The 26,662-nt window shown below is 40.6% G+C and overlaps 3 protein-coding genes across 13 annotated transcripts in view; all 3 read right to left on the bottom strand.

The window, feature by feature from the left end:
* TJP2 (tight junction protein 2) overlaps window positions 1-2,354 on the bottom strand; it is a 64,637-nt gene extending 62,283 nt beyond the window's left edge. Inside the window, exon 1 of one of the 3 annotated variants that reach the window (XM_032095136.1) lies at window positions 2,338-2,354. The gene's annotated coding sequence lies outside the window, so the exon portion shown is untranslated. Of the gene's footprint in view, window positions 1-1,028; window positions 1,235-1,444; window positions 1,526-2,337 lie in introns of those variants that run through there. The other 2 variants (XM_032095138.1, XM_032095135.1) reach the window with 2 other exon arrangements.
* Window positions 2,355-5,021: 2,667 nt separating this feature from the next.
* On the bottom strand, window positions 5,022-16,485 carry FXN (frataxin). Of its 2 annotated transcripts, none has more exons than XM_032095139.1 (5): window positions 16,357-16,485; window positions 14,703-14,785; window positions 13,237-13,357; window positions 9,779-9,876; window positions 5,022-7,049 (listed from the first exon to the last, which is right to left on the bottom strand). In XM_032095139.1, the coding sequence occupies exons 1-5, from the start codon at window positions 16,483-16,485 to the stop codon at window positions 6,896-6,898; spliced, it is 585 nt and encodes a 194-aa protein (XP_031951030.1). In that variant the 3' UTR covers window positions 5,022-6,895. The 2 variants fall into 2 exon arrangements, with proteins under 2 accessions (XP_031951030.1, XP_031951031.1); XM_032095140.1 differs by lacking the exon at window positions 16,357-16,485 and adding an exon at window positions 15,934-16,276.
* Window positions 16,486-21,013: 4,528 nt separating this feature from the next.
* PIP5K1B (phosphatidylinositol-4-phosphate 5-kinase type 1 beta) overlaps window positions 21,014-26,662 on the bottom strand; it is a 93,973-nt gene continuing 88,324 nt past the window's right edge. For all 8 annotated transcript variants that reach the window (XM_032095643.1, XM_032095650.1, XM_032095646.1 and 5 more), the window contains one exon: window positions 21,014-21,753. In XM_032095643.1, the coding sequence (XP_031951534.1) occupies window positions 21,751-21,753 (3 nt within the window). In that variant the 3' untranslated portion in view covers window positions 21,014-21,750. The remainder of the gene's footprint in view (window positions 21,754-26,662) is intronic.

The following is a 26,662-nucleotide window of genomic DNA, read 5'->3' as shown; positions in this document are numbered from 1 at the left end:
TTTTATAAGCTGAAGCTAGGGAGCAGGTAATTCAGAGATTTTCTCTGTTTCAAGTGAATAACTACTAGAAAGCAACAATGGAAGCATGAAAATTTTCTGATTGGTTATATGACTCTTACACAAGTATGTTCAAACAGCATGTACTTTCTCATGCTGGAAAAAATATGCAAACAGGTTTCAAGTACGAGGTAAATAAGGGCAAGTTGCTTTTCTACTAAAGCAAGTGCATGCCACTGGTAGATCAACCCTGATCCTCCAGGATGAAAATCTAATGCACCTGGGCTCCAGCACCGCAAACATGGTCAATGCCGAGGCACTTTTACAGGGCAATTAAACATTTGTCTTCTGGAACTGCCTGTTCCTTTGTTTCACAGTTCCCTGTTAACTTGAAACTTCCCCTGACCCAGTTAGCCAAAGCCCAAGGCACGGATGGAATCCACTCGGGATGTGCCAACATAAAGATTTCAGGAATTCTCTGTGCAACAAAGGCAGCCCAAGCCTCCGACGGCGGGGGCGTGCGCTGGACGGGGGACCCGCCCCCCCCGTCGGGGAATAACCCGGGTAAACAAACACCCCGACTCGCCGGTGACATCTCTTCTACTTTCCACGTAGTATCGCACTCTCCCGGAAAGTACTTATCACGGAAAAAGTCACCGAGAGCCGCTTAATCCCGTTAGAGAAAAGCCGATCCCCGGCCGAGCCCGGCTGTTCGCGCCGCCCAGGTGCGCGGCGGGCGCGGGACCGGCCCGGGAGGGCCCCGCGGGGGCACGGCGGATCCGGCTCCCGCGGACAAAGGCGGCAAAGCGCGCCCGAGGAGCTTAGGCGAGGGGGCGATAAAACCCAAAGCACACAAAGGAACGAGAAGGAGACGCCGGGCAGCTCGTGGCCGCAGCGCGGCCCCAGGGGCGGGACGCGGAGATAGCGGCCGCAGGGGACAGAGGGTGCCGGGGGCCACCGCACCTGTCCGGGCGCAGGGAAGCGGCGGGGAGCGCGGGTTCGGGGCGGGGATATCCCGCGGGGATACTCGCCTGCTCGCGGAGAGTGGCCGGCAGCGAGAGCAGAGGTCCCAGAGGCGCTCCGGCGCTGGGACTGCGCCTTGCCCTGCGACTGCGCCTTGCCCTGCCCCGCCGCCCCGGAGCGGGCAGCGACGAGGGCGTCGAGTCCGAGTGTGGGGCCGGGGCCGGGGGCCGGGGGCCGGGGGCCGGGGCCGAGACTAGGGCTGGGGCCGGGTCCGCTGTGGCCGCTCCCGCCGAGTCGGGCGATTTCCTGCGGGGCGCGAGCGGGGGCGGCGCGGCCACGCCGGGGCGGGCTCCCACCGCAGGTGCCGGCCTCGCCCCCAGGTGGGGAGGAGAGGGGAAGGATGGGGAGGGCAAGGGACCACAGGGGAGGGGTGTTGGCGGCTGGATGGGCGGGCAGCGCGCCCACTCCTTAGGCGTGTCCCCACCTGCGGCTGCCGCCCCTTCGGTGCAGGGGTGCCTTCGCCCGGCTCCCCCGGCCCACGCTCGCACACACCAACGCCCGCGGCGGCGACAGGGGAACAGGAAATACCGGTCGCAGCCCGGTGCTCCGCGCCGCTGAGTCACCGCGGCGAGGCCGCCCCGCCCCCCGGGTTTTCTCTGCCCGTCCCGTCCTCTGCAGGGAATCCCGGCTCTGCCCCCGGGTCTGGTCCCCGGCTCTGCCCGAGGCACCCCGCGCCGGGCCCGGGCAGCAGAGCGGACCTGCGGGCGGGCACGGCGGAGCCCCGCTGGCGGGGCACACCGTCACCCAGCGCTTGGGTGTGTTTTCCGTTTACATCAGTGTTTTGTTTGGAACTTGGGATCATGGCCCATCTGAACCTTTCTAACGGGAAGACCTCTGAGACAGCCTTTAACACCACGGCGCAGTGTTCCACGTACGCCTCTCAATCTGCTTTCCCCTGCTCTTTATCACAGAATAGCTGCGGGCGCTTTACTGACAGCTCAGGAGGGCTCTGTTCACACATCATTCTCAGCTGAAATACACAAGATTAGCAGAAGGCAGAGTAGCTCCATTTCCAGGCCGGAACACCAATACTGTTCCCGAAACTGTAACATACCATAAGAGAAATACACTTCAGGCTGGCATTCCACAGGTATCAGCTTTCGGCATCACTGCTGTCCTGCAGCCGAGATGAGAAAGGCAAGGCCAAACAGCCCCGGCAGGATTCTTTGGAGTCGTATTTCTTTTGCATTGTAAAGCACTAAACGTCACCAGGAATTCCTTATCTGCTGTCTTATCTGGTGGACAGCTAAACCCCTTGCAAGCCCCTCTAAAATTAAACAGCGCCCGTATCAGGCCTGCGGAACAAAATCTACTTACAAGTTTTCTGGTTTGTTGCTAGTTGCAGGTGAGAAATATTCTAGATTCCCACAGCATTTCTAATTCAGATAAATTTCTTCCTCAATAGGTACAGGTCATGCACTATGTCTCATACAGAAAGTAAGATAAAGAAGGCAAACAGTATGAAGGGGCTGGACTTTGGAAGGAGGTCCTGAAAGAATCTATTTTATTACAGCAAATACGAAACTGCATTCAGATATTGTATGGAAAAAGCCTGCTTGTACTACAGTTAATAATTAACATGCATGTGTACACACTAGCCTTCAAGTGCCTATTTCAGTCTAAAAGCCCCAACAGCAAAAATCAGAGAGAAAAACAAAAAAAAAAAAAAAAAGACTAATTCAGTGCTAATTCACAAACTTGATGTTTTCAGTCAGCTACAGACTAACTCTGTGATCAGCATGTAATACAATATTGCATTCAGGCAGAATCAAGGCACAAGGAATGGAAATTTAGTCTTACTTCCAGGTATGTGTCACTTGGTTTACACTGTGGTGGGTGCCTGTTTCCTTAATGAATGTTTTAAACCTTCATCTGTTAGTTCTCCAAATCTTTTTGTAGTTGCCTTAGGATGCTTGGTTAGTGGCTCTAAAATGCTGTTAAGAGGAGTAAGACTATGGACACATTAAATGTATCACTGATTTTTTTTTTAGCAGAACAGTAGAGAACATTGACGGCTAGTAGAAAAGCCTACATCTGGAAAGTAGCAATGCTTGCAAAACTACTCATTGTTTTACTGATCACATCGCATAATTACCATGATACAAACAATTTTTAAGTCAATTCAGAAGAGTGGAGAGGTTTAAACATCTATTGTTTTCTTATCTAAACTATCTTTCTTTAACCTGAAATCCAAAAAAAGTTTGTAATTAGGAATTGTTTAGAATACTTTAATTGTTCAGAGCTCTGTTTATCCTATCCCCAGTAAAGCAGTCTCCACTGGCCATCTCCCTCAGTAAAAGGCATGAATCTTGTCTTTGTTCTACAACTGCCAGCAGTACAATTTACATAAAAGACAATTTGGGAGAGAGATGGAGGTAACTCCACACAATTTATTTCTTATCTTTATACAGGAATTAAAAGAAAAATCTCAATAGCAAAATGGACTGGAACATGTTTGATTGGTTACAATTATAAATAGTAGTATGGACTAAATTTAAAACGCCATTCCCTAAAGGGCCACAACATGAAGCAGTTTCCCCCATGTCTCTCCTTGCCCGACCAACAACATCAGCTGTCGGTCAAAGTTAATCTCTTCCTGATAGCCTTTGCTTCTGCCCCTCCCATGCTTCCTTTACTACTTTGAATGTTCTTCCAGGTATTCTGGCAAAGCCTCCGCCTTCCTTCCCAGGACTCCCATATATTACACAGCTAGCTAGCACAATCACAAGAGTTCAACCACTAACCAGAAGCTAAAAATAATCAAACACAAACCTTCCTGCAAACCCCACTTCTCTTATTCTGCTACCTCTTCACAACAGGCCTTTGTCCCATTTATCCAAGCTGCCAAAAGACACTGGGAATTTTAAGGAAGTAAAATGTAATGATTTTATCACATGGAACAATCTTGCAAAGAAGAGGTAATGTTTTCTGACAAATTACCATAAGTGGAAAAGAATATGAATGAGCAAACACCAGACAAGAACTTGGGCACATAACTCCTCGCAAACAAAGGCGGTATTTTGCGACCAATGCAGACTGCATGCAATTGCTGTAGGCTTGACTACATGAATGAATCGAGACTTCCACAGAACTCCTCGGCACAGAGGAAACAATGAATTTTAGCTAGGCTGGACATACTAGGTCTTTCAGACCATAAGCCAAAACCAGAAAAAAACCAAGGGTCAGATTAGCAGTTGGTGAAAACTTGTACACACCTAAAAAAACCCAACACACCCCAGGTTATGTGCTGAGCTTGGGCAGCCAGTAAAGCTACAAATGGCAACACTCATCCTTCCAAAATATTCTGCATATTCTCCTTCACCAACAGTGGAGCAACTGTGTTGTGGGAAAAAGTAATGCCCATAAGATAGTGGTTCTTATTGATCTTGTTGGTGCATAGTCTATATTTAATGACTGTCCTTTAGCTATTACTTTTGGGAGAGGTGAAGCAAGAAACTATTGCCATTATGTCTGGTGGGGAACTATATAACAATCTCTTTATTCTGTAGGTTACAGAAGCAAAAAATAGTACGGAAGTGTTACTTGTCTTGGGGCAATAGGCAGTCTGACATTAGGATCAGAGCTTGCTCTGTGCCTCCATTGTATGAGCGTGACAGCTCATGGGAGTCCTTGCCCCTACTTAAAATTTGATGCAAGTATTAAAGCAAAAAATGAGTCATGTCCTATGATTCATTTTGTACATCAAGATAAAACTCATTCCAACTTGCTGACACTATTTATCTTCACCAGTTAAGATTAAATCCATTTGTTACTCAGATACCTAAACCCAGGAAATTGTTTGCATAAACAGCAGTGTGTTACAGAGGAAGGGCCAGGCATGTAAACTGTGAAAGCTGAACTGCTCTTATTAAAATCCACCTCAACTGACATTTGGACAGAATCTTTCCAGTATGTGTTTTAAGAAACAGAAAGATTTCAAAAGTATGCACACATCTGCGGCCTTCACCCTTCTCATCAAACTCTCAAATCACACCTTTACATAATGAATTAAGAATTCTACATGCAACTTTATTTTGGTATAAACATTTGTACCAGATGTAAGGGAATGGAGAATGAACATCCAAATATGAATCAGATGCATGTTAGTGGTCATACTGCATGCAAATTACTTAAGAAAATAATTTTTGGAAAAATCAATTGGAAAAAATAATTACACATGGTCAGGCAAAGGAATAACCAGGAAAAAGTATTCTCGATTCAAATATCAAGTCATTAACTTCTACACAAACGTGTTTAAATGACTATCTGAAATTGTAGGAGATCAAGCTAAATATTACAAAAATAACTACATAAAAAATACATACTTCCATATGCCGTAAATTATCTTCAGTGTTCTAAATTCAGAACAGCAAAAACATGTTCTATTTTTAACTCCCTGTCATTTTTTAGTAAGATTCATGAGATTTGGGAGTCATTGTATTTACCTCATCTGGAAGAGCTGAAATTTATATTGATTGTAAAACACGCAAACAGCATGCACCATTAACTAAGAGCTACTTCTGGTGACATGTTTCTCTGTTTAGTAGTGAGAAATAGCAGGTAACAATGCTTATACTCTAAATGCAAATACTGGGCAAGAACACTTTACAGTTATTGTTTTTCAATGACAAAACCAATCATTACCTGTCAAGCTAGCTAGAGAATCATGCCAAACTAACCATAGCATCAGAGAAACCAAGAAGAAAAATATTTTGCTCTGAACATATTTTCACACAATCTGCAAGAGTATGGTATAATTGCTTCCTCATTCATTAGTCAACAACTTGGTCCTTCCATTTTATAGGTGGTTAAAGCCTGCAAGTGGTAATAATATAATAGTGCAAATGCTGAAGTGTTGCTGTTCATCATTTCTTTTAAAAGTTTCTGTTTTAAGATCTGAAGTAGATAGTTTATTTCCTTCACATATTTAACAGCCTGACAAAGACAGCTTCATCAGCCCAAGAACCATACCTGGTTCTAAAAAATTTCTGCATCAGCATGGTGCCAGGGGGAGCCTTGCTGTATCATGGTGTTAAAAAGATAATCTAAAATCACTTAAGAGATGCAGTAGAATAAAATCAGTGCAAATTTTTGCTACCATGAACTTAATTTTGCTCAGCTCAAAAGAAAAAAGTATTTATTTTTACTCTTTGAAGAACAAAAAGGTAGAGAAAGAGAAATGCACGGTAACAGAATGAAATGTTTGCAGAGATACTGTTGTACAGCTTAAACTTCACATACTAGTCTTTCCAGTTCCATATCATGGTTAGAGCCACACAAATCTCCAAGTAATTTAAAGTTTAGCTTAAAAAAAATCCTGAGGTGAAACAAACTACAATTTAGAATTTGGAGAAAATAGCAAGTTCTGTAATACTAAGAGAAAAAACTGTCATTACATGCATTATGACATGTTCAATGTGACTATGATGTGTTACTATAGCCACAAATTTCGAGGCAATACATTCACAGTACCACAATTTATGTCAATGTAACTCACAGGCATTTCTTGTTTTGCATGAATGTTTCACCAAGAAAAGTTCAGTGTTTGTGTGCTGGTCAGAAGTCACCAGGTGGGTCAGTCCTTACATGCAAACAAGTATACAGACACTAGGAATTCATGACTTCTGCATAAAGAAAGCAAGAAATGAAGTGACAAGATGGGCGACCTCAACCACCTGTACTACACGGACACAGATTTAAACAGCGACACAGAAATCCAAAGACTGAGCACTAGAGAAAAAACATATTATTTTCATTTTGGTTGCACAACATATTGATGCCAAAGAAAACCACAGAATTAAGCTCAGGTACTTCAGCCCAAGAAAGAGCTTGGCTTGAGGTTAAAGTTTTTGAACTTCCATGAGGTAGAATATAATCAAGTATCTTCTTTCCCAGAATATATTAAGCAGGACAAATCCAATTTAGTTTTTAAAGCTGTTGAAAACTCTTTTGATAGTAGTTCATGAAGAGATACTCTGTCATGAGCATATACCCAATTCCGTCCGGTCCAATCATAGCGCTTGGGCCCACTAGAAAAAAACACAACAGAACATCACACACTGTGTAAGTACAGATTATTTCAGGAGAACTGCTGGAAGCCTGTATGTATAATGTATGCCAGAGAGTGCCCAGGAAAAGGAACAGATAGCATGGGGAACGGCTGGTAGGCAGTCTGAGGAAGTGGAGCAGAAAAAGCCTGATATGTCAGGAACTACGGAGCCATCAAACAGATATATCTGAAAGGTGACAAGATGCATCAGTCACTCCCAGGGAACTCAAGCACTTTCCCTTCCTGCTTTTGGCACTGATTTCCCCACAATTTCTTCCTTTATCCCATTCTTCCCTCACACGTATAATTTTCTTGCACACAAATATCACAATAGATATTTGTATAATGCTGAATTAATGCCACTGATTAGTTCTGCAAACATTCTAAGAACAGCAAAGCACAAATCATTTCATTTTAGATGCAACAAAATAATTTAGTGCCTGAAAGCAAATCTATTGGCATGTGGGAGATTTATACCTAAAATGCTATTTTTCTCTGCGCTATCATATTGTTGCTGGCTTGATTTTTCCAGGCCTACATTAAGTATCAAGAAAGAAACTTGAACACCTGGGTTCTATTCCAGACCTTTGTGTCCACCCAGTTTTCCACATGTCACATGACTGAAAGGTACTCACTGCTGTTAACATCAACTAAGCAAAGAAAAGAGAAAGGAATGAAATGGTCATCTGGGATAAACAGATAAACCCTCGATCTTGTAGGACATATGCCTTGGAACTCAGTCAGTCAACATGCAAAGTCTGCTAGAGAACAGACTATCCTATACACACATAAGAACAATCTGCAGGTTCTCTCTCTGCAAGCATAAACACTGATCTGAACCTTGAATATCCTGAATTACTCACAATAGTCAATTGAAGAACCACTTTCCAACCACTAATCAACACAAACCCAAGTCACTTCCACTGAAATCTCACTTTCTGTATGAGAAGTGGTAACTGTTTGAATCAGGGTTATGTGTTTCAGTTACTTTATGAAGTATTTCTCACTTCACCTCTGTGGCACAAGTGTATGTTTATACTCTCCTGCACCTACAGAACGATGGAATGGGATCCTGTCATTCATGAAAATCAGGCTAAGAGAGAACATTTAACAATGACAAAGAAATATGTATGTTATCTGAACTGGTTTTAAATGTTATGCAGTAAATATCAGTGATCAGGTTAGCATATGAAATGCCTTCATAGCTCTATGAATCTCCAAAATGCTGTACAAATGTGACTCTTAAATTAATTGTTTAAACAAAGATCCAGTGAATTCTGTAAAATGCCTAAAAATTTAAATATAAATTAAATGTATTTCTCATGGAAAGTCTGCATATATTTTTCAATCATAAGAGAAAAGAATTAAAGTAACACATTAAGGTATTGCCAAGAAATATCGTGTAAGGTTGAAAAGTCTTTTCAGTCAGGAGCCACATGAAATTACTGCAATCACACTGCTGGCAGGTTGCACACATCCCCTCATGCCCTTTTTTTGTAACTGTCAACTAAGTAAAGTTTTCACTTAGGTGTACAGACACTCAATATCAAACAGAAGGCTGAAAAAATTCCAAGAAAAATGTCTCACATCTTGAAAAATTTGTCTCCCTCAGGATATGTTCTTAAAGACTCAAGATCAACATTTACTGTAAAAGTGCCCCAAAACATGCAGTGCAAGTGATTACTGGCAGCAACATTGGCTTCTTTCACTTCCCAGCATACTGCATTTAAGAAAATGTCAGTCCAGATTATACAGTATTTGCTGGAGTTGCTTTTCAGAAGTTAGCAAGTAAGCAAACACACAGCATCATATTCCAGGAAATACCACTGTTTATCGTAATAGCAGTTAAGGGACTATAAAAAGGAAAAATTTAACTTTTTTCTTGAACTCCATATTCCATATTCTGGAGCACATATGTCTTAGCTCAACTAGAGCTCAACAGACAGGAATTATCTGAATTTTGGTTTTCAGAAATATACGAAGCCCATGTGTCAGTGACGCAAAAATCTTATAAACTGGTTCCTTTACCAGTAACACTGATCAGCTCCCTGGGTTCTTTTCCAGGGATAGTGGCAAAGAATACAGATTTTGGAGGGAGACAGCTACAGCATTTTCCCACTTATCTGGCTGCCCTCCCTGCTGAAACCAATCAGAAAACCTGGAATGGATCAAAACACAGCATTAGAAAAGGCAGAGGAAGCAGCTAGCTAAGGCTCCTGTGAAGGGCAGATGCTGGACAGAAACAACCAGTGTGGGCATACATAAACATGTAAAGCAGGAAATCCCACAAGCTTAAAAGGGAAGGAGCCACCCTGTTTAAAACACAAAGAAAGGTTTAGATCATGACATCATCACTGCTCTTTTTCCAACAGAAGCTTTGTTTGTTTCTTTTTAATCACTGCTGGTTATATTTCCTATGAATAGGCTATATTCCTGTAGACAGTGGTTTTGGGCTGAAACTGTGTATGAAAATTCTCTGTTACACATTTCCTGTATTAATTTAGGTATGCCAGTAATATTGCAGTGTGCCCTGAACCTCTATACCAAACCATTATTGAACATCTAGATTATATCATGTTTTGAGAATATACAGAGTAGAAGGGTTACTTATGAAAAAGATATAATGTGATCGTGCCATGCTATAAATAAGGGGAAGTACATTTCCACCCAGTCTGCAGATATTACGTAACAAACTTACACATAACTTACCTAGTGGGTGAGGACAGCCAAATCTGCCGGTTTGGTGTTTGCTTATTGATTACATATGTTCCCATGTCTCCACCCAGTTTAACTGTTAGTACTCCACTCTTAAAAGACAAAGAAAGCAAGAAATAAAAAAATTGTATCCTGTTACTTTGACAACAATTACTTCATCTGCAGTGGCAGAAACTTACATATCTGTATCACATTCTGAACCATCTCCCAAACAACAGCTAGGAAGAATGATCACTACATATTAAAAACTTACAGTAATACCTAGCCCAAACTGCATATCTTTGAGTCTGATCTAGACTTTAAACCTTCTGGTCAAAGTTTGATTTTAGTGTGTTTATGCCATTCACAATGGCACTACTTAAATAATACTCTTGAGCTTGAATGTGGCATCTTGAAAGGACCAGACCACAGCAATTCATTTTACAATGATTAAAACATCCTCCAATAACGACTTTTTTCTATTAATGAACAATGCAGAACTGGTGTGGTTCCAAATCAAGAAGTTCTATGTGACATTGCTAGATTTCTGAGCCATGTGATTTGACTTTTTTTAAGTAACTGTAATAGTTTAACAGGGAATAAACACTTTTTTCCCTCGATAATTCTGATTTGTACCTCAAAAAAGTTCCAGTTCTAAACCCCATGAGGTCTGGGTTTGCTTTAGTTATGCCACCTTTAGACCATTATCCTAATGAACATTTATTTTCTCTTTCTTGCTCACATTTCTTACTGACAACATGATTCACATTTCTTGTAACTGACAAAAATGTTTTCTGTTCTGACTTCAAGAGTGAAAAAACAACAACACTTGGACTGGAGTTAATCCAAAGATGATCTGAATGAAACTAATTAAAAAGGGAAACATTTCTACAGAATGCAATGTGATGATTCAGATAATAATTTATTTAGTTTGCAGTATCTCAAATACTTCAAGCCCCACAGCACAATAGAGATTCTTTAAGGGTATCATACTTGTCATGCTTTAGTCAGAAGATACTAATAGAGCTAGCTACCATTGCTAGAGCTGTTTGTTATGTACAAACACTCACTGTGGGGAAAAATGCTTTAATGTATGAGTATCTACTGCCTGCAAACATCCCCTGTAGCACAAGCAGCAACTCAAAGCTTCCTTCCCCTCTTCCCCTACAAAGTAACTCAGTGTTACTGGTTTCTGACCTATCTCAACTACCACCACGCATAAAATAATAATCTCAGGATCTGATTTTTTACCTTAGTTTCCATGTTGTTTCTGTGCTTGCTAAGGCATTTATATCTGCAATCAATACAATAAAAATAAAAGGGTCTCCTTAGAAGTCCCATCAGATTGCTCTGCCAGTTATTTCTACTGGACATTGGTACAGTGCAGAGAAGGACAAGAACAAGCTACTTCTCTGGCTGTCAGAACTTCAAGTTTTCCATAACTCAATAGTCTTAGAATTGCAGAGATACAGCAGAATAAGAACAGGATGGGGGATTAGGCCAGCATAATGATATACAGGTTTCAGCATTCTTCTATGTGATTTTAGTGTCATATTAAATATTCAACACGGTGTCATGCTATATGCTACAAAAACACTATAAGTAAATAGGTTTTCAAGGAGTTAACAAAAATTTATACTATTATTTATACCACGTGTCAGCTGTTAGAGAGTACTGTTGCTCTATCCTTCCAAAGTAAATAGAGTTTAACCTCTACTGCTGTGTTGAAAACACTTCCTCATACATTTTACAGTACTTCTGAAATACTAGAAAATACAACTTGATTTTTTAAGAACTTAAATTGCAAGATATTTTTACCATATTTTGAGAAATACTGCTGTATGTGTTTTGTACTATTGGATTGGTTTGCTAGTTCCTGGTAAGAAAAATATTCTTCTAAAGAGCCTTTTTTTTTTCCTGAACATGAAGATATAAATTGCACAAAGCAATAAAATTTACAACAGGCACAACAGACCTTTATCACGTTCGCCACCTTGTGGCTTTCTGCAGCACTGACCCTGTTTGTTTGGAATTAAAACTTGGCCTATTTAACTTTCTGCTTTTAACAGAAATGACAGCATATTATTAACTGTCATCATACAGTCTATATAGCAAAAGGACCACTGGTAAAAATTAAGATGTATTACCATTAGTCAATGTCAAACATAATCCACCATACAGTAGATGGAGAAAACAATTATGACATGACCCATCAGATTAACATAATGAAGCATCTAAGAATACTAAAGAGGTAAGTTTCAACCATTGCTATTTTTTTCCTAAGATAGTCGGATAAGGCTAATAGGTTCTGATATCCTAAAACATACTGAAGACTAACGGTTAAACAATGCTTTTTACCAGAAAAGCAATTAGCTGTCACATTATCTACATACTTAATTAAAGCAACAAATAGTATTTGCTAAACACAAAGCTACTGACAATATATTATATCTTAGCTATCAGAAATACAGAATGACAATTATGATTACAAAGCTACACAGAAGCAAGTCCAAAACTACAGGCTTTTGTTTTGGTTTTGTGCTTTGCACAGTGAAACCCAAAGCATGCAATTCAACATCCCTGAGCATAAAACCTTAACTGACAGTGCCAGGAGAAGGCAATCTCATTGTGGTAAGACATGAAGAGGGAGCAGTAATTGTGTGACCTCAAAAAACTGCAGTAATGAAAGACCTATGTAGCAGTCAGTAGTGTAGAGAGAAACTGCACCCTTCTCCAAGTCGAGGGCTGAAATACATAAATCACTTCAGGCACTGAATTTATATAAAAACTAATAAATTCCCTATACAAATAAAACTAATATTTTTAATCTGATTCTGTCACTCCTGTAAAAGAATGTGAGTGGGCTGACTACTGAAGGCTCCAGCCATACAAGGTCTCCTACGATAGTAGCCCTTCTCCCCACCTATGCTCTGGTCTCACTTCTGCAACCATCTATCCAAACACAGCACCCTCTGTTGCTTCTCTCCACCACAGGCTGTCATCAGTGAAGCCAGGACAAACCCACGCTACCTGGTCAACACAAACGCTGCTTCTCTGTCTTCAGGGCAATCAAAGAAACTGCTCTAACAGTTACATGTGATGTACTATGCCACGTAGGCCTACTGTTCTAGTATTCACCAGAAGGCAACTGATTGCTATGCCAGATACCTATGCCTGTTTAGGAAAATTTATAGACGAATGTGAAATCAGAAAACAGTTTCTGTCTCCTCTTCTGCTCATTTACTGTAGAACTATGTCTTTCTCTTAAACGTGAAACATTTTAAATTCCCAAATCATACAACAGTATGTGTTACTTTTCACCAGAATTGTTGCCCCCATCAGTATACAATAAAGGTGTAAAAACTCACTGTATTTTAAGTGTCAGCACTAAGGTGACTAATTTAAAATTCTCCTCCAAATAATAGGAAAAAACCTACAATAATTATAGTGGTAATACAATGTTTAAAACATACCCCTAAAGAGACATCATAATCTTCTGGGGTAAAAGGCTTATCTGTCAGGTCCTCAAAGAAATCTGCTAAGGAGTCCAGTGTTTCTTCAGCCAGTTTCTCGTAAGTGGTTTCATCTAAAGAGCTACAAATTACATGTAAGTCCATAATTAGGAGGAAAAACATGGAAGACAACATTTTCCCTATAATAAAAAACATACCAAGACCATGACCTTGGATGAAACAGTCACCATGAAATGATGGTATAAAAGTAATCAGTTTTCTTAAGGTGATGTAGGTGACAATCCACCTTATAAATGGAGGTGAAATTTTGAAATTAATTGCTATTAGAGATCTCTTAACTGAAGCAGATGTACTTACTTCCTTAGATACTAACCCCCATTTAGTAAACCGTGTCAGATTTCGAAGTAAGGCATTTTCAGAAAAGGACTTTGTGTAAGAATTGCTTAGTTTTGAACTCTACAAATAGACACAAAAGCATCTCCCATTTAGAAATGTATGTCATTTGACTCTCCAAAATTTGCTGTAGCCATACGCAGTTTAGAAACGTCAACATCACTTACCATGTTTATGTATAGCCTTTGCCTTCTTAACTGGAATCACCCACACAACCTGGTAATTAGGTGTTATTTAAACTGTGCTTATGAACTAACACTTATGAATTACAGTCTTCTCCAGAGAGTCTCAAAGCACCCTTGTGGCCATTACATAAGGCTTACAGCACCTGTGAGACCGCTTCTCTTTTCCTCTTTAGCGGAACAAAGTCTAGATCAGTTTAATTAACCAAATGTAAATGCAATTAAATCACTTAAGTTTTTCCATCCATAAAAGTGTCAGCTTTAACTGAGTGTGTAGAGGGGTCTCTCTACCAACAAAAAATTCAGTGAAATAATTTCAGTTTTTGCTAATATGGCAATAAAACAGTGAATATGGGCTGAATATACAATATATATCAGTTGATAATATAAAACGTATCTTTTAAAAAATTTTCTTATTATCCAGTAACTGAAATATGCTCTATGTCACTGATATGAGGGACACCACAAAAATGCCTTGGGGCATGGAGAAAGCCTTTGGATCGGGCAGGATTCGTGTACTGGTTCAGGGTGCACTATAGGCACTTAAAGGCAAGAGCCATTTCAGACATCTGCACAATCCTTTAGGGTGTCTCCAACTGCTGCATCAGAAGGGGAGAAGTCGCCAACGGATACTGTGTCACATCCTCTCAGAACAAGCAGAAATTTCATGTCCTCTGGCATATGTGAAATGGTGCTAAACACCTGCGTTTAGGCACATGAGTTATTTCCTAAGCAACTTCCCAAATTCACACAAGATGCTTTTAGCTAAAACTGTAGCTGTCCTTTACATCACATCAACATTACATTAGTTTGGTAGTCTTAATATGCATATAAGTTATTTTAAAATACGTAACTGGTATTTTCATATGTGTATCTCAAAATACATTTTACCTTGTGTCACTCAGAGTTCCTGCATTTCTCAAATTCATGAGCCAAACAGTCCTGCTCTTCACATCTGAAGAAAATTGTAACTGCTGTTTAAAGTAAGCACAAGTAAAATGGAATTAAAACATCAAGAATTACAAACTATGCATTTATCATACAAATTAAACAAATCCTTCAAGTCCTTTCCATGCTCAAGTAAAAATGTTCATATTCTATATCACAGGGCTAAAATGCAAAGAATTATGCAGCTTTAGTCCTTGGATAATTGAAACAATCTAAAATCTCGTTGTCTTCCTCATACAAGCTAATGGAAAAAAACCCTGTACCCTTTCATTCACAGAGGAATAAACTAGGAATAGAGAACTATTCTAACTTTTCTATTGTTCTACCACTCTAATTACTGAGTAACTTCAGACAATTAAATGGCTTAGGCCCAGATTTTCCTAAGTATCCACTGCTCAAATGCTGAACTATCAACATGTGTCCCTCTGCTGGAAGTCAGGAACATATTAAATCGAAATAAACACAAACCCCGACTCCTTCTTACATACAAAAGAGCCAAACCCACTTCAGATTCCAGATCTCTCTGTAAAACAAGCCATTTAATTTCTAATTTCTCTCGGCAGGAAAAAGAAAGAAGGCTTTAAAAAGCAAATCAAAATTATGGAAAAGCTGTATTGCCACACTGGCAGTATCAGACAGGGGAACAAAATGGGTAACCCCGTTGAGGGAAACCAATACAAGCATGAAAATAAAGCTAATCCCCAGGTCAGACACACTAGCAGAAGTACTTATGCTATCCACCAAGAAAGGAAGATAGCATGATTTCCATTTTCTTCTTAACTGGTGCTGACTATTCGGTTTAATGGTAAAACAACATTCATTATTACTTTTTGTGTACTCGTGCATGTTCAGAAAATTTCAAACTGCGTTGAAAAGCAAGTGACATTTGCAAAGGAGCTATGACAGCTTCTCTTCAAGCATCGAAGAGCAAAACACAGGCCGATCTCTCTCCATGTGGTTGACATCTATCCGCAGGCATTACCGATGAGCCGCCTGTTAGTCCAAAACCACGACACAGGCAGAAAGGACAGAACGGCGAAACATCAGTACAGGCCGACAAAATACACCACGGTGCCTACATGTTTGACTGTACCCTTTACCCTACAGCATTTCCTTCATACACACTTAAGATCAAAAGCTGCAAGACCAAGAACACGTTCAGGCTCTGTCCAACCTGAGCAGCTCTAATTCCATCAGTGTGTGCCCATACTCCGTTTGTGACTGGAGGCTGGCAACAGCGGTGCCAGCACGCAGCCGGCATCTGCCCCGGCGTAGCACACCCGGCTGAGGGCGGCCCCAGCACCGCCTTCTGCGCCTGGAGAGCGGCAGCAGACGAGTGCACCAGCTCCCGTGTGCGGCAGCTCCCGGGGCACGGAGGGAAGGAGAAAGGGAGAAGGCAGGCGGGAGAGAGGGAAGGAGGAAGGACGCGCCCCGCTGTGGGACGGCTTCCGAGCAGGCCCGGCGGCGGCGCTGGCTGCCCTGGCTGCCGCCCTTCCCTCCCTGCCCACCAGCCCCAGCCGGCGCTCCGCCACGGCCGCCCCGCCCGCTCCCGCGCAGGCCGCGCCTCGCCCCCGCCGTCCGCCCGCCCCCCGCTCACCGTGAGGCTGACGGCGGCTGTGCCCGCCCTCGGGGCGCCCCTGGTGCCACCGCCCGGCCGCACCCCCGCCCCCGCCGCTGCCGCCCGTCCCGCGGCGCGCACGGCACCCACGGCCCCCGTCCGCCACATGGCGGCCGCGCGGCTGCGGAAGTGGCGGGGCGGGGCCGGGCGGGCGCCACCACCCCCCGCGGCGGCGCGGGGGAGCGCCGGGGCTGCTCGGGGCCGGGCCGAAGGAGGCTCGTTCGGCCGCGCTGGAGAGGCGAGCAGGGAAGCGTGGGGTTTTTCTCTTCTTCCCAGCCCCTGCTGGCTCCAGCGTCAGTAGCGCCAGGATAAATTAAATCCAGGTGCTTTGCTACGGAGACAGCACAGGTGTATCAGAACCCAGCACAGGTGTATCAGAACCCAGCAGGGTCTGTCCGCCCGGCGAGACTTTCGAGGCTGCGGCGCTCTCCCCGCCAGCCTTAGCCCGGTGTCCTGCCCCCGGCAGTAGCACGGCCTGGCACGGCGGTCCCTAGGAAACAGGTGGTGGGCCCGGTGTGCTGCTCAGGCTCCCCTCGGGGAGATCTCGACCCTGGCGCGTCACAGAGACGAGGGGCTGCGACGGCCATTTAGCAGGGCTGCCCTCGCTGTGCGCCGTCACCTCGCTGCTGCTCTCAGAGCAAGCGGGGAGCGCTCGTGGGTGCATCTCTGCAGGCAGGTGTCTGCACAGGCAGGTGTCTGCACAGGCAGGTGTCTGCACAGGCAGGGCGGTCGCGCTGAGGAGATTTACAAGGAGCTGGAGCCTGGGAAGAATAGCAATTAGAAGCCACACTACCAACCAAGCATTCACTCAGGGACCCGTTCTAGGATTATTTTCTGTGACAGGAAGTATTCTGATCCACTACGTCCTGCAGGCAAAACGTTTCGCTGAGCCAGTAAAGAGAAAATAAAGCACATAATTTATCACGCCTGACATTTTCCACTAAGTTATGTAAACGCTGGTGATGCCATACTATTAGCAGTATGTGAAGATGTGGAGAGTCTCAGCCAGTCATCTCTTATTGTTACTTAAACTGAAAAAAATAAACTAGGTTACCAAGTAGATGAATGGTAAGAAATAATTCCTATAAAAAGGTTTCTTTAAAAACCCACACAGCTTCTGCAGGAACACAGACAACTTTCACTTCAGAGCCTTCCACAGGACAGGACCAAAAGACACAGCCATTGGAAGTAAAATCATAAATATGAAAAGCATACAAGTATTTGGAAGCTTACCGCTGGTTACTGTGTGATGCATTTTTATTTTTCAAACACTGTTAATTAAAGTAAGCAGCTGGGTGCTCTGAGCCACCGGATCCAGTTGAAGATGTCCCTGTTTATGGCAGAGGGGTTAGACTAGGTGACCTTGAAATATCCCTTCCAACCCAAACTATTCTGTTGATTCTATGATCTTCCACTGCATAGGGAATAAGTTATCAAGTTTGTTACCAAGATTGGTAATTTTATAATATTTTTCTATAAGCCAGAATTGTTTTACACTACACAAGGGGAAAAAGCTCAAACAATTCAAGCCATTTGTGCAAATTTCAACTGAAATTATGAAGTTTATTTTAGCTAAAAGCTCTCTTTACCAAACTGTTATCTAACTTCGGCAGCTTCTTGTCTCTTTTCAACAGCCTCCTGTGTGTTTCTTTGTTACCAGTGTCTTCCCAGTTTGTGTTCTTGTTGTATTTTGTGGGGGAAGTTTTCATACATTAAGCAGATTTAAGATACTCTCTAGTTCCTTGAAGAACAACCCATTTGTAGCCCTGCTGGGAGAATCTACTTCTGTTTCTACAGGAATAATGGTTTACAAAGTGAGATAAGGCTTGTAGGAACAAATTACTTGTATCAGACCACAGAAAACATTGGTAAAGCAAACATTTGATTTTTCATACCTTGGTAGGGAAGGGGAGAAACAGCTAGAAGAAAGGAGGAATGCCTTTTCTTTTATGTAGTATTTAATCTATTTAAAGATGGTGCTTATTTATATACCTCGCCTTTCCTATAAAAAGAACCTCAGGTATTTTCTGATATTATCCAACTGGTTCCATGGTGATTTTTCTCTAGTCATCCAAGTCATACACAACTCTCAACAGTAAATGTTCATCTTGTGTTTCTAAGTTAATGACAAATCAGTGAATTAGTGTCAATTAAATATTTTCTCTAGTATTAGCAATTTCACATACCAAATCTTTTAAAAAGTTAACAGCAATTAATTCAAATGTAAAGTTCAAGTTAATGAATTTTACAAGATGCTACTACCAAGCAAGGATGAGTCACACAACTTCTAAAGGGCTCAAGTTAGGTTTTAGCAATTTTAACAATGATTTCTTAATGTTTTTCATATTGATTCCTGTCCCTTAGGTTAATGTTGTTTATATCACGGTACTGGTATCAGTATCTTTTTATGCTGGTGTAAAATACCTGTGAAGGAGTTCCAGATGCAGATGTGCTGCAGGGTCAGGCCCCATACATCCAGTCTGGAAAGAGCTGATATTTTTTTACTTCAAGCAAATGCATACACCACTGGAAATGTTTCAGCAAATGCCTTCTACAAAGAACAGGTGGAGTGTGCTAGTGATAAGTCTTTTATCACTGTCTAGTGGTAAGGGTTTGGGAAAATACCATTGAGTTATATGAAATTTAATTGCTTGAAGTATAAGCAGAGTCAACAAGAAAATAGATGGTGGGATATGTGTTTTTTCAAACCATTGAATTATAGTACAAGGACACAAAGTGGGGTTTTTTTGTTTGGCTGGGGGTTTTGTTTGTTTGTTTGTTTTTGTTTGTTTGAGGGCTTTTGTTTTATTTTTTATTAACTGAGGGCAACTATTTGGTGGTGCTACCACCAAAGGCAAAACTTCATTTCTGAATGCCATATGATTAAGTCACAAGGTCAGATAACACAAATTTGGAATTATTCCCTACCTTTCTCTAAGCTGGCATCAACCTGTGCTGTTTCATTCTGACCAGCTTGCAGGGCCAGATAATTCAAATGCCACTGCCCACAGCTAGCCCATCTCTGTGACCTAATTCTTCTTTGCTCCCTGTGGCAAATTCCATCTGTTTAGACATGGAGAAACAGACCAATATGTTACTTTATACCCCCAGGAGTTGATTGTGCTTTCTGTATGTTATTTTTATTTGACATGACCTGCCTCATCAGCTCTACAGATACGTTTAAAAGTCTTTAAATTTTCATCAAGTGCTACCAATGTGAAACACTAATGCAAGATGAAGAGAACCAAAATGCTTAAACATGAAACGTGCACATCCCTACAAAATCCTGTGCTCTTTGATGTTTGAAAATTTATACCATTTTGTGCACTAGAGAGCAAAATGAGTTCCAAGATGTTGATCATTAACCACACACGCACACACAACTTTTAAGTGCACATGCTTTGGAGAAAGTTTCCTCAGTAGGCTCCATAGTCATACAGGATTTCCTTTTTCAATTGTTAAATGACTGTTTTGATTTATAAATTACTGTGTTCAAGGGACAAAGGATGTCTCAGTCTGAATCACTTGGTATAGACATTCTGATTTTGGACAGAATTGTTGCAGTTAAGTTGTATATCCTCTGGGTTCTTCCTAAGAACAAATGGTTCAGATGCTACAGTTACTAGGCAATTGGGCAAAAATTGTCATGCGTGTTCTTTATGAAGGTTAATCGGGTGCTTAAATGTTTTCCCCCAAATAAGACTGATGACAAGTATCTGCTTTGCATAGAGACACATTCCAAATATCCTGTACACTGCACATGAAGGATCAGACACTTGACACAGATGTACAAAATGTTTTTACTCATAGGGCATGCAGATTGGTTTTGCTTTTCTCTGAGGAATGCTGCAGAAAAATTATCTTGCTGAGATTAAGCTGTCTAATTTTAAAGCCTAGAAAAGTGGTAATCATGAGATACATGCTTTAAGTGAAGCCTTAGGCTCTGCATACTTAGAAAGCAAAAAACCCCAAATCCCTTTAAATTTCTCTATACTGTGCATAATTAAGGAATAATACCTTCTTACTCTTCAGGATTATAGGATTATATCAAAGTAAAACAAAACAAAATCACCACCACCATCCCCCACCAAGCCAAAACAAAAAAATCCAGCACACCAAATCCTTAAATGAAAAATTCTATACAGGTACAATGCATAATTCTAGGACTTAAAATGCCAAATTCTGTTTTTGTCAATTTAGCAGGTTTACTACGCCTACTCCTAGAAGACACATGTTATTACCAATAACTTTGGTAGCTTTCTAAGTGACACACCTGTGCAAATTTTTAAATACACCACTGCATCAAAGCATGAAATCTTGGACTGATGATCACTGGCATTTGGGATTATCTCCCTGTTACTTGGAAAATTAGGGAACCAAAAGAATTTCTGTAGTTACCCTAAAACGATTGCCCATACTGAAAAACCTGAAATGGTTTTGTAAAGTGGTGCCTGTTGAGTATGTTCCTTTGCCCTTCCTGCTCTAATTTCAAGATTTCCCTTTTCATTATAGAACTGGTGAAACAGATGCCATGTTTGTCATATCTCAAGAGGCCTCTTGAGACTGTCTCACGAAGGTAGAGAAATGCAAGAACATATAAGTCCAGTATAGATCAATAGCAGGATGACAGCTGTGATAGCCTTCAGAATAAAATCTTTTATTCATCAATAAAACTATAGTTTACAGTAGTATTTTCTAAATAAGTTATAGAATTTCTCTTTTACAAGAAATAAAGCAAAATCAAAAATATTTCAAGGACAATATATGTACACAACATAAGGCCTTGTTATAAATAACATTTTTATCTCCTTTTTACTAACAGTGAAAGTATCTTTAGAGGCTCATTTTCATATGGTATGTGTAGACATTTGCCCTAACCCTTGTACAACATCAGTTCCAATTTCCACTGATGTGGACCTAAGCAATTAGGACTGCGGGGGTAAAAAAAAATGAAATTGATTTTATACACCACTGTGCTTATTTTTAAATAGGTAAAGCAGGTAATAGATTTTGCTTGTGCATAGTTACAGAATGCATGCAAATGAAATCACTAGAGAACTGATAAGAAAATATCACTTTGAAGTCCAAAAAAGGTGATTGGCAATATTGTAGAAAGCAGCCGGAATACAGAGCTCTTCACAGTTGAGCAAGCAACAGCAGATGACAGCAGAGTGTGGAATGTTTCGTTTTTGTCAAGTCCATCAATCCCCTCTATGGTTCAAAGATCCTGGCACTTCTAAGAATAAGCTCAGTTGATTATTACTCTTTGTCTGTTAGGCTCAGCAAATTTCTTCTTCTTAAACGAGGAGTGCAGAAAGTGCTTTTCATTGACCATGGTCACTCCTCTTAGTTTTACTCTTCATGTATTATTTGTTACTGGAAATAAAGAAATGACAAGTTAAGAGTTGTGTTTACTTATTTTCTTACAGAATTATAAACAGGTAGCATCTTTCTTCCCCTAAACAGGCTGCAGTACAATTTGGCAGTGATTCTCTTATGACCTTGATCCCTAATCAAAGGCACTGGATCTCTTTTGGGTCTCACTGATCCAAAAACATTGGGTCTCTTTTTTTGTACAGCAGCTAACCCCTATGGGTTTTGCAAGCATTGCCGTACACTTGTATTATGTGAATTAGAACTACTTGCTGCTGCAAAATGCTGAACACTCTGGATGTCAGAGAGGACAGAACAATCTGAGAGCACTCAGCAATTCACAACAGCTTATTTTTATCTTGCAGAACAGTGACATTTACTACTTAAAAGTGGCAGTCTTCATACATCATGAATAAAAGTGCTGTCAACTTCCACATGATACTCTTTCCCCAGATGAAAAATCATACCTATCAAAAAACTTTCCGGCACAATTAATGTTCTAGTCAATGTTGTAGCAATCATTCCATTTATTCTATTTCACATAAAACCCCAAACAACACCTTAATAATGTTAATGGATTAGAGTTTTCTACACTACCTTTATGGAATAGAAATGGTTGATCACTTCTTGGCATCCCTGTAGAGTTAGGGATGAATTGAAAAGAAACTGTTCTTTGCTGAACATCTTATTATTACAACTCAAACTAAGGATAAACTGACAGCTGAAGAATATATTTCAGTAAATTGAATGCATCTCAGCTAATATATCCAAAATGGAGCAAGACACAAAACCAAAACAAAGGGGTCTGTAATGACCTTTCTCTAAAATCTTATCAAAAAACATTACAAAGGTGTAAGGCTCCATTCATTAAACAGTTTTTTAAGGTCACCTTTACATTGTGCTTTTTGATACAAGCACTTAACTAACCTTTAAACAGTCTGACAACAGTCTAATCTTGATTATGAACAAAAAATATCTGAAGGCATTTCTTAAGCTTATCTTAAAAAGTAACCAGTAGATTTAAATTAATATTTTTGTTATGACTTTTAGCACTAGCCCTTTAACCATTGTTCTGTGACAACCTTTAAACTTCCTACTGTATTGAGCACCGGTGTTAGGGTGTTCATAATCACTGATGCCATTGAGCATAGTGCCAATTTCTCAGGGGCTGTCCTCTCTCTCTCTCTCAGGAACTGTGGTCTGGCAAGTAAAGTTGACTGTCGTATTCACGCCTGAATGTGCTAAGGCAGTTAAGTACTTAGAAAATGCAGAACCATTTAATACGTGAAGTGAAACTGTTGGACAAGTGAGTAAAATTAAAGAAAGTGGTATTCTAAAACTAATATAATGTAAAGCTAGCAAGGACTTGTAATTAAATTATTTTGTTTTAGAATCAGTTTGGCAAAAAAAGTTGAAAAATGCTAGTACCAATAAACAAAATAATGTTATATGAAGCCAAGACAAATTAATCAAAATTTGCAGTAGCACCATCTTGTTTCTGTCTGAAAGCTCAGATATGAATAACTGCATATCCATTTCTGACAAATATAGTGATCACTCCGCACAACTTCTGACTCACTGGACTTTTTACTGCTTTCCACTAACACGGCTATCGGTATTGCTGATGCTGGTTTTATGCTATTCCACTAATTATACAATGGAACTATGATTAGCTTTTGTTCTTGTTTCCTTTCCTCTGACCCTTCCAAAGCATTTCAGTGAAAAATTCCAATAAAATTTGCATAACAGAGTTGGAGAAAAGAGACCTGGACAGGAACTTTTAGCAACTGCTAACTGTATGAGTCAATCACAGAAATACTATTGATGGTACTAATGCCATTTTAAGGAGAAGAGATTTTCAGATGTTCATATTTATGTCAGGTACAGTCCAGTCCTGTGATACTATTCTGGAAAGAAATCCATCTATTTCAAGGTGCAGAACACGATCCTATAGGCAACATTGTATCCACTGCACAACTTTTGTGGTTACATTGATTACAGACAAAGGATTTTTTTTTTTTTTAAATAAAAACTCAGTTTGGCTGTAGCAATTTGGTCCAAAATGATAAATAATGCACAAATGACACTACAGGATTCATTCCTATAGTTGCTGCCTGAGATGTCTCACACTGTATATACAGTGGATTTACAATGTTTGAACCTACTTGAGGCTTTTTGTCTTGGAGCATTTTTGTGCTCCTGTTCCCTTTCCATGCATATGTTTTTGAGCTGATTGATTTCCTCTTACAGTGTTTTAAAAGCCCCAGGCATGAGAACATGTAGTTCAGTGATAATATGTGCTGGCATTTTAGCACTTGGCTTACTAAGCCAATGTATTGCTTGTCATTTCAATTGGTACCTTTTTAATCTAATCAAGCACCTAATTCCTATGTCTGATTTTCATGCAAGGGTGACTGAAATGTTCCTTCTTACATAATGTTTCTTCTGCAAGAACACCTCTGCCAAACTATGTTCAAGTGCTCGTTTGTTTTTCACTTCTGACCAGGTTTCAGTTTTATGAGAGACATAGGCCTTTTTTTTCCTCTCCTTTTTGAGATCATGCATGGATGGATACAGGGAAAACAGAGATAACAGAGGAAAAGAGCAGTTAACCTTAGTGCCTAAAGCAAGTTGGTTTTCCCCTTTCAGCCTTAAACAAGATTCTATTTTGAGGAGAGTGCTTGATTGGTTCTACCATGTGCACATAGTATTTTAAGGCTTATTATGCTCTCAGGGAAAAGAAAAGATGCCTATAATGGAGGAGGTCTTAATTCCTTTCTCCCAGAATTTTGGTTCTATCATGTTTTCCACCAGTATCTTCAGAGGAAATGGTGAGACAGAGAAACTGAAGCTTCCATAAAAAGAGCAACATACCAAATTTGAGGTATGCTGTGCAGTGTGACTGTACAACTTTTAGCTTGTTTTTACATGTATTCTGCCTGGGAATTGCTTTAATTTCAGCTGCACTTGTTATTATTCCACAACAGCATCCTGAAGAAAACTGCACCATGATTAGAATTTAATTGAAATTATGGGAGAGAGTACAGAAGAAAAGGAGTACTGAAGAGTAACAAGAGTCAGAAAGCTTTGACAGTTTCTAAACAGGCATTTTATAGGCCAGTATTTGTAAATCTGCTTACCTATGCATCTACAGCAGCTTTGAAATACAAAATTAATCTTCAGTATTATTTTAAGACCTCAAATTCCTATAATAAGATTGGCATTTGGAAATAACCACAAGTAATTTTAAATGTAATAGTATAATCTATGCAATTCGTCTGACACAAATCATAGCTACATTAACCAGGCTCTAAATACACTGGGCTTGCTCATCACTACAGTTATTCCATTATTTTATTTTACTGAAGCCCTTATCAATCCATATCTTCAGTAGCAGTGACTTTTAAATTATATATAAATTTTATGAACCTTTCCTTTAACAACGGGAGGCAATGCTGTATTTCCATGTGAATATTTCTGTGCTACCCAGGAATATTTCATTGTAGTTAAATATACAGAAGTATTCTGTAAGCAAAAAATAATTCATTAATGAAATCCTATAGGCAGGGCATATATTTATTTAAAATCCAATAGACAGGACATATATTTATTTATTTAAATCCCATATTTACTACCAGGTGACTTAAAATATACAGCATCACAATGGAACAAACTTTAAAGTTTGTCACTGCTATTTACACTCATGTCCTTTTTCTGTTGGAAGTGTAGTGGAAATCAAGCCTACTTGAAGTAAATCAGTTAAATACCTAAGCCTTACTACTCTGATTTTACTGATATTGTAGTATATTATATCAGCTATCTTTATAAATAATTTCATGGGAATGCTAAGAAAACACAGTAGGATAGTTTATAATTGCACATGTTGCTTTTTCAGTGACAGAAAGCTCAATCAAACAATTTAAGACTTCACTGCAGAACAGAAGGAGTAAGTGACTTTTAAGTTATTCCTTACTTTCTAAGTGGAATTATCACTTTATGGCTCTCCATAGTGACACTGGACTAAGGTGGATTTTCAGAGCATTCTACCATCTACCCTACAGACTTCAAACCTAAAAAGAAGTACTTCACAGTGCTTCACAGTATTACTGTTAAATAAGACTGTTGCTTTATAAACTAAATTCAAAAGCTATCAAGAAGAAATGGTTTCACTGTATAAATGGAGCCAAGAGAACCAAAGAACAGCCCAGGCTGAAGGGACCATAAGAAGCTGTCTAATTCAACCCTTTGCAGGAAAGGGAGCCTAGATGAGATTACCAAGCATCACTGTCCAGCTGCATCTTGAAAACCTCCTGTGATGGGTACTTTACCACATCCTTGGGGAGGTTGTTCCAGTGAATCATTCATCATTATAAAATCATGCTCATTGTAAATAATTCTCATTATAAAAACAGTTTATTTCTTACATAGAGAGGAAACCTCCCTCACTACAACTTGTATCCACTGCCCCTAGAGAAAAGGAGGATCTCAATCCTCTCTGTAGTCATGCTTTAAGTTTTGGAAAACTGTGTTGAGGTCCCTCCTGAATATTCTGTGGACTGAAAACACCTAACTTTTACAGTCTTTCCTCAAATGACAGGTTCTCCCCATCTTTGACCATCTTCATAGCACTCCTTTGACCCCTCTTCAGTCTGTCCATATCTGTTTTGCAATTGTGGGGGCCAGAGCTGGACACACCACTCCATGTGCAGTCTGACAAGCGCTGGTGAAGTGGGAGGATCACATCTCTCTCTGTTAGCAGTGCCCCCATGGCTGCAGCTCAGCACTTTGCCTCGGTAGCTGCGGCAGTGCACTGCTGGCCTGGTGTCTGTGTGCTGTCCACTGGGACCCCGGGCTCCTCTTGGCAAAGCTGTTCCACAGCTCACATCGTAGCCTGGCTGGGCTCTTCGGTGAT

Source organism: Corvus moneduloides, chromosome Z (assembly GCF_009650955.1).
Source record: "Corvus moneduloides isolate bCorMon1 chromosome Z, bCorMon1.pri, whole genome shotgun sequence".
Lineage (NCBI taxonomy): Eukaryota > Metazoa > Chordata > Aves > Passeriformes > Corvidae > Corvus > Corvus moneduloides.
Note: the sequence above shows the minus strand (reverse complement) of the source record. Positions and strands in the feature narration are given on the sequence as shown.

Excerpts from the sequence above, each read along its gene's own strand:
- FXN (XM_032095139.1), bottom strand. The coding sequence starts at position 16,485 with ATGTGGCGGACGGGGGCCGTGGGTGCCGTGCGCGCCGCGGGACGGGCG. Across the intron at positions 14,786-16,356 it reads CAGCCGCCGTCAGCCTCACG|CAGTTACAATTTTCTTCAGA; the intron begins GTGAGCGGGGGG and ends TACTTTAAACAG. Across the intron at positions 9,877-13,236 it reads ATTATGATGTCTCTTTAGGG|AGTGGAGTACTAACAGTTAA; the intron begins GTATGTTTTAAA and ends TTGTCTTTTAAG.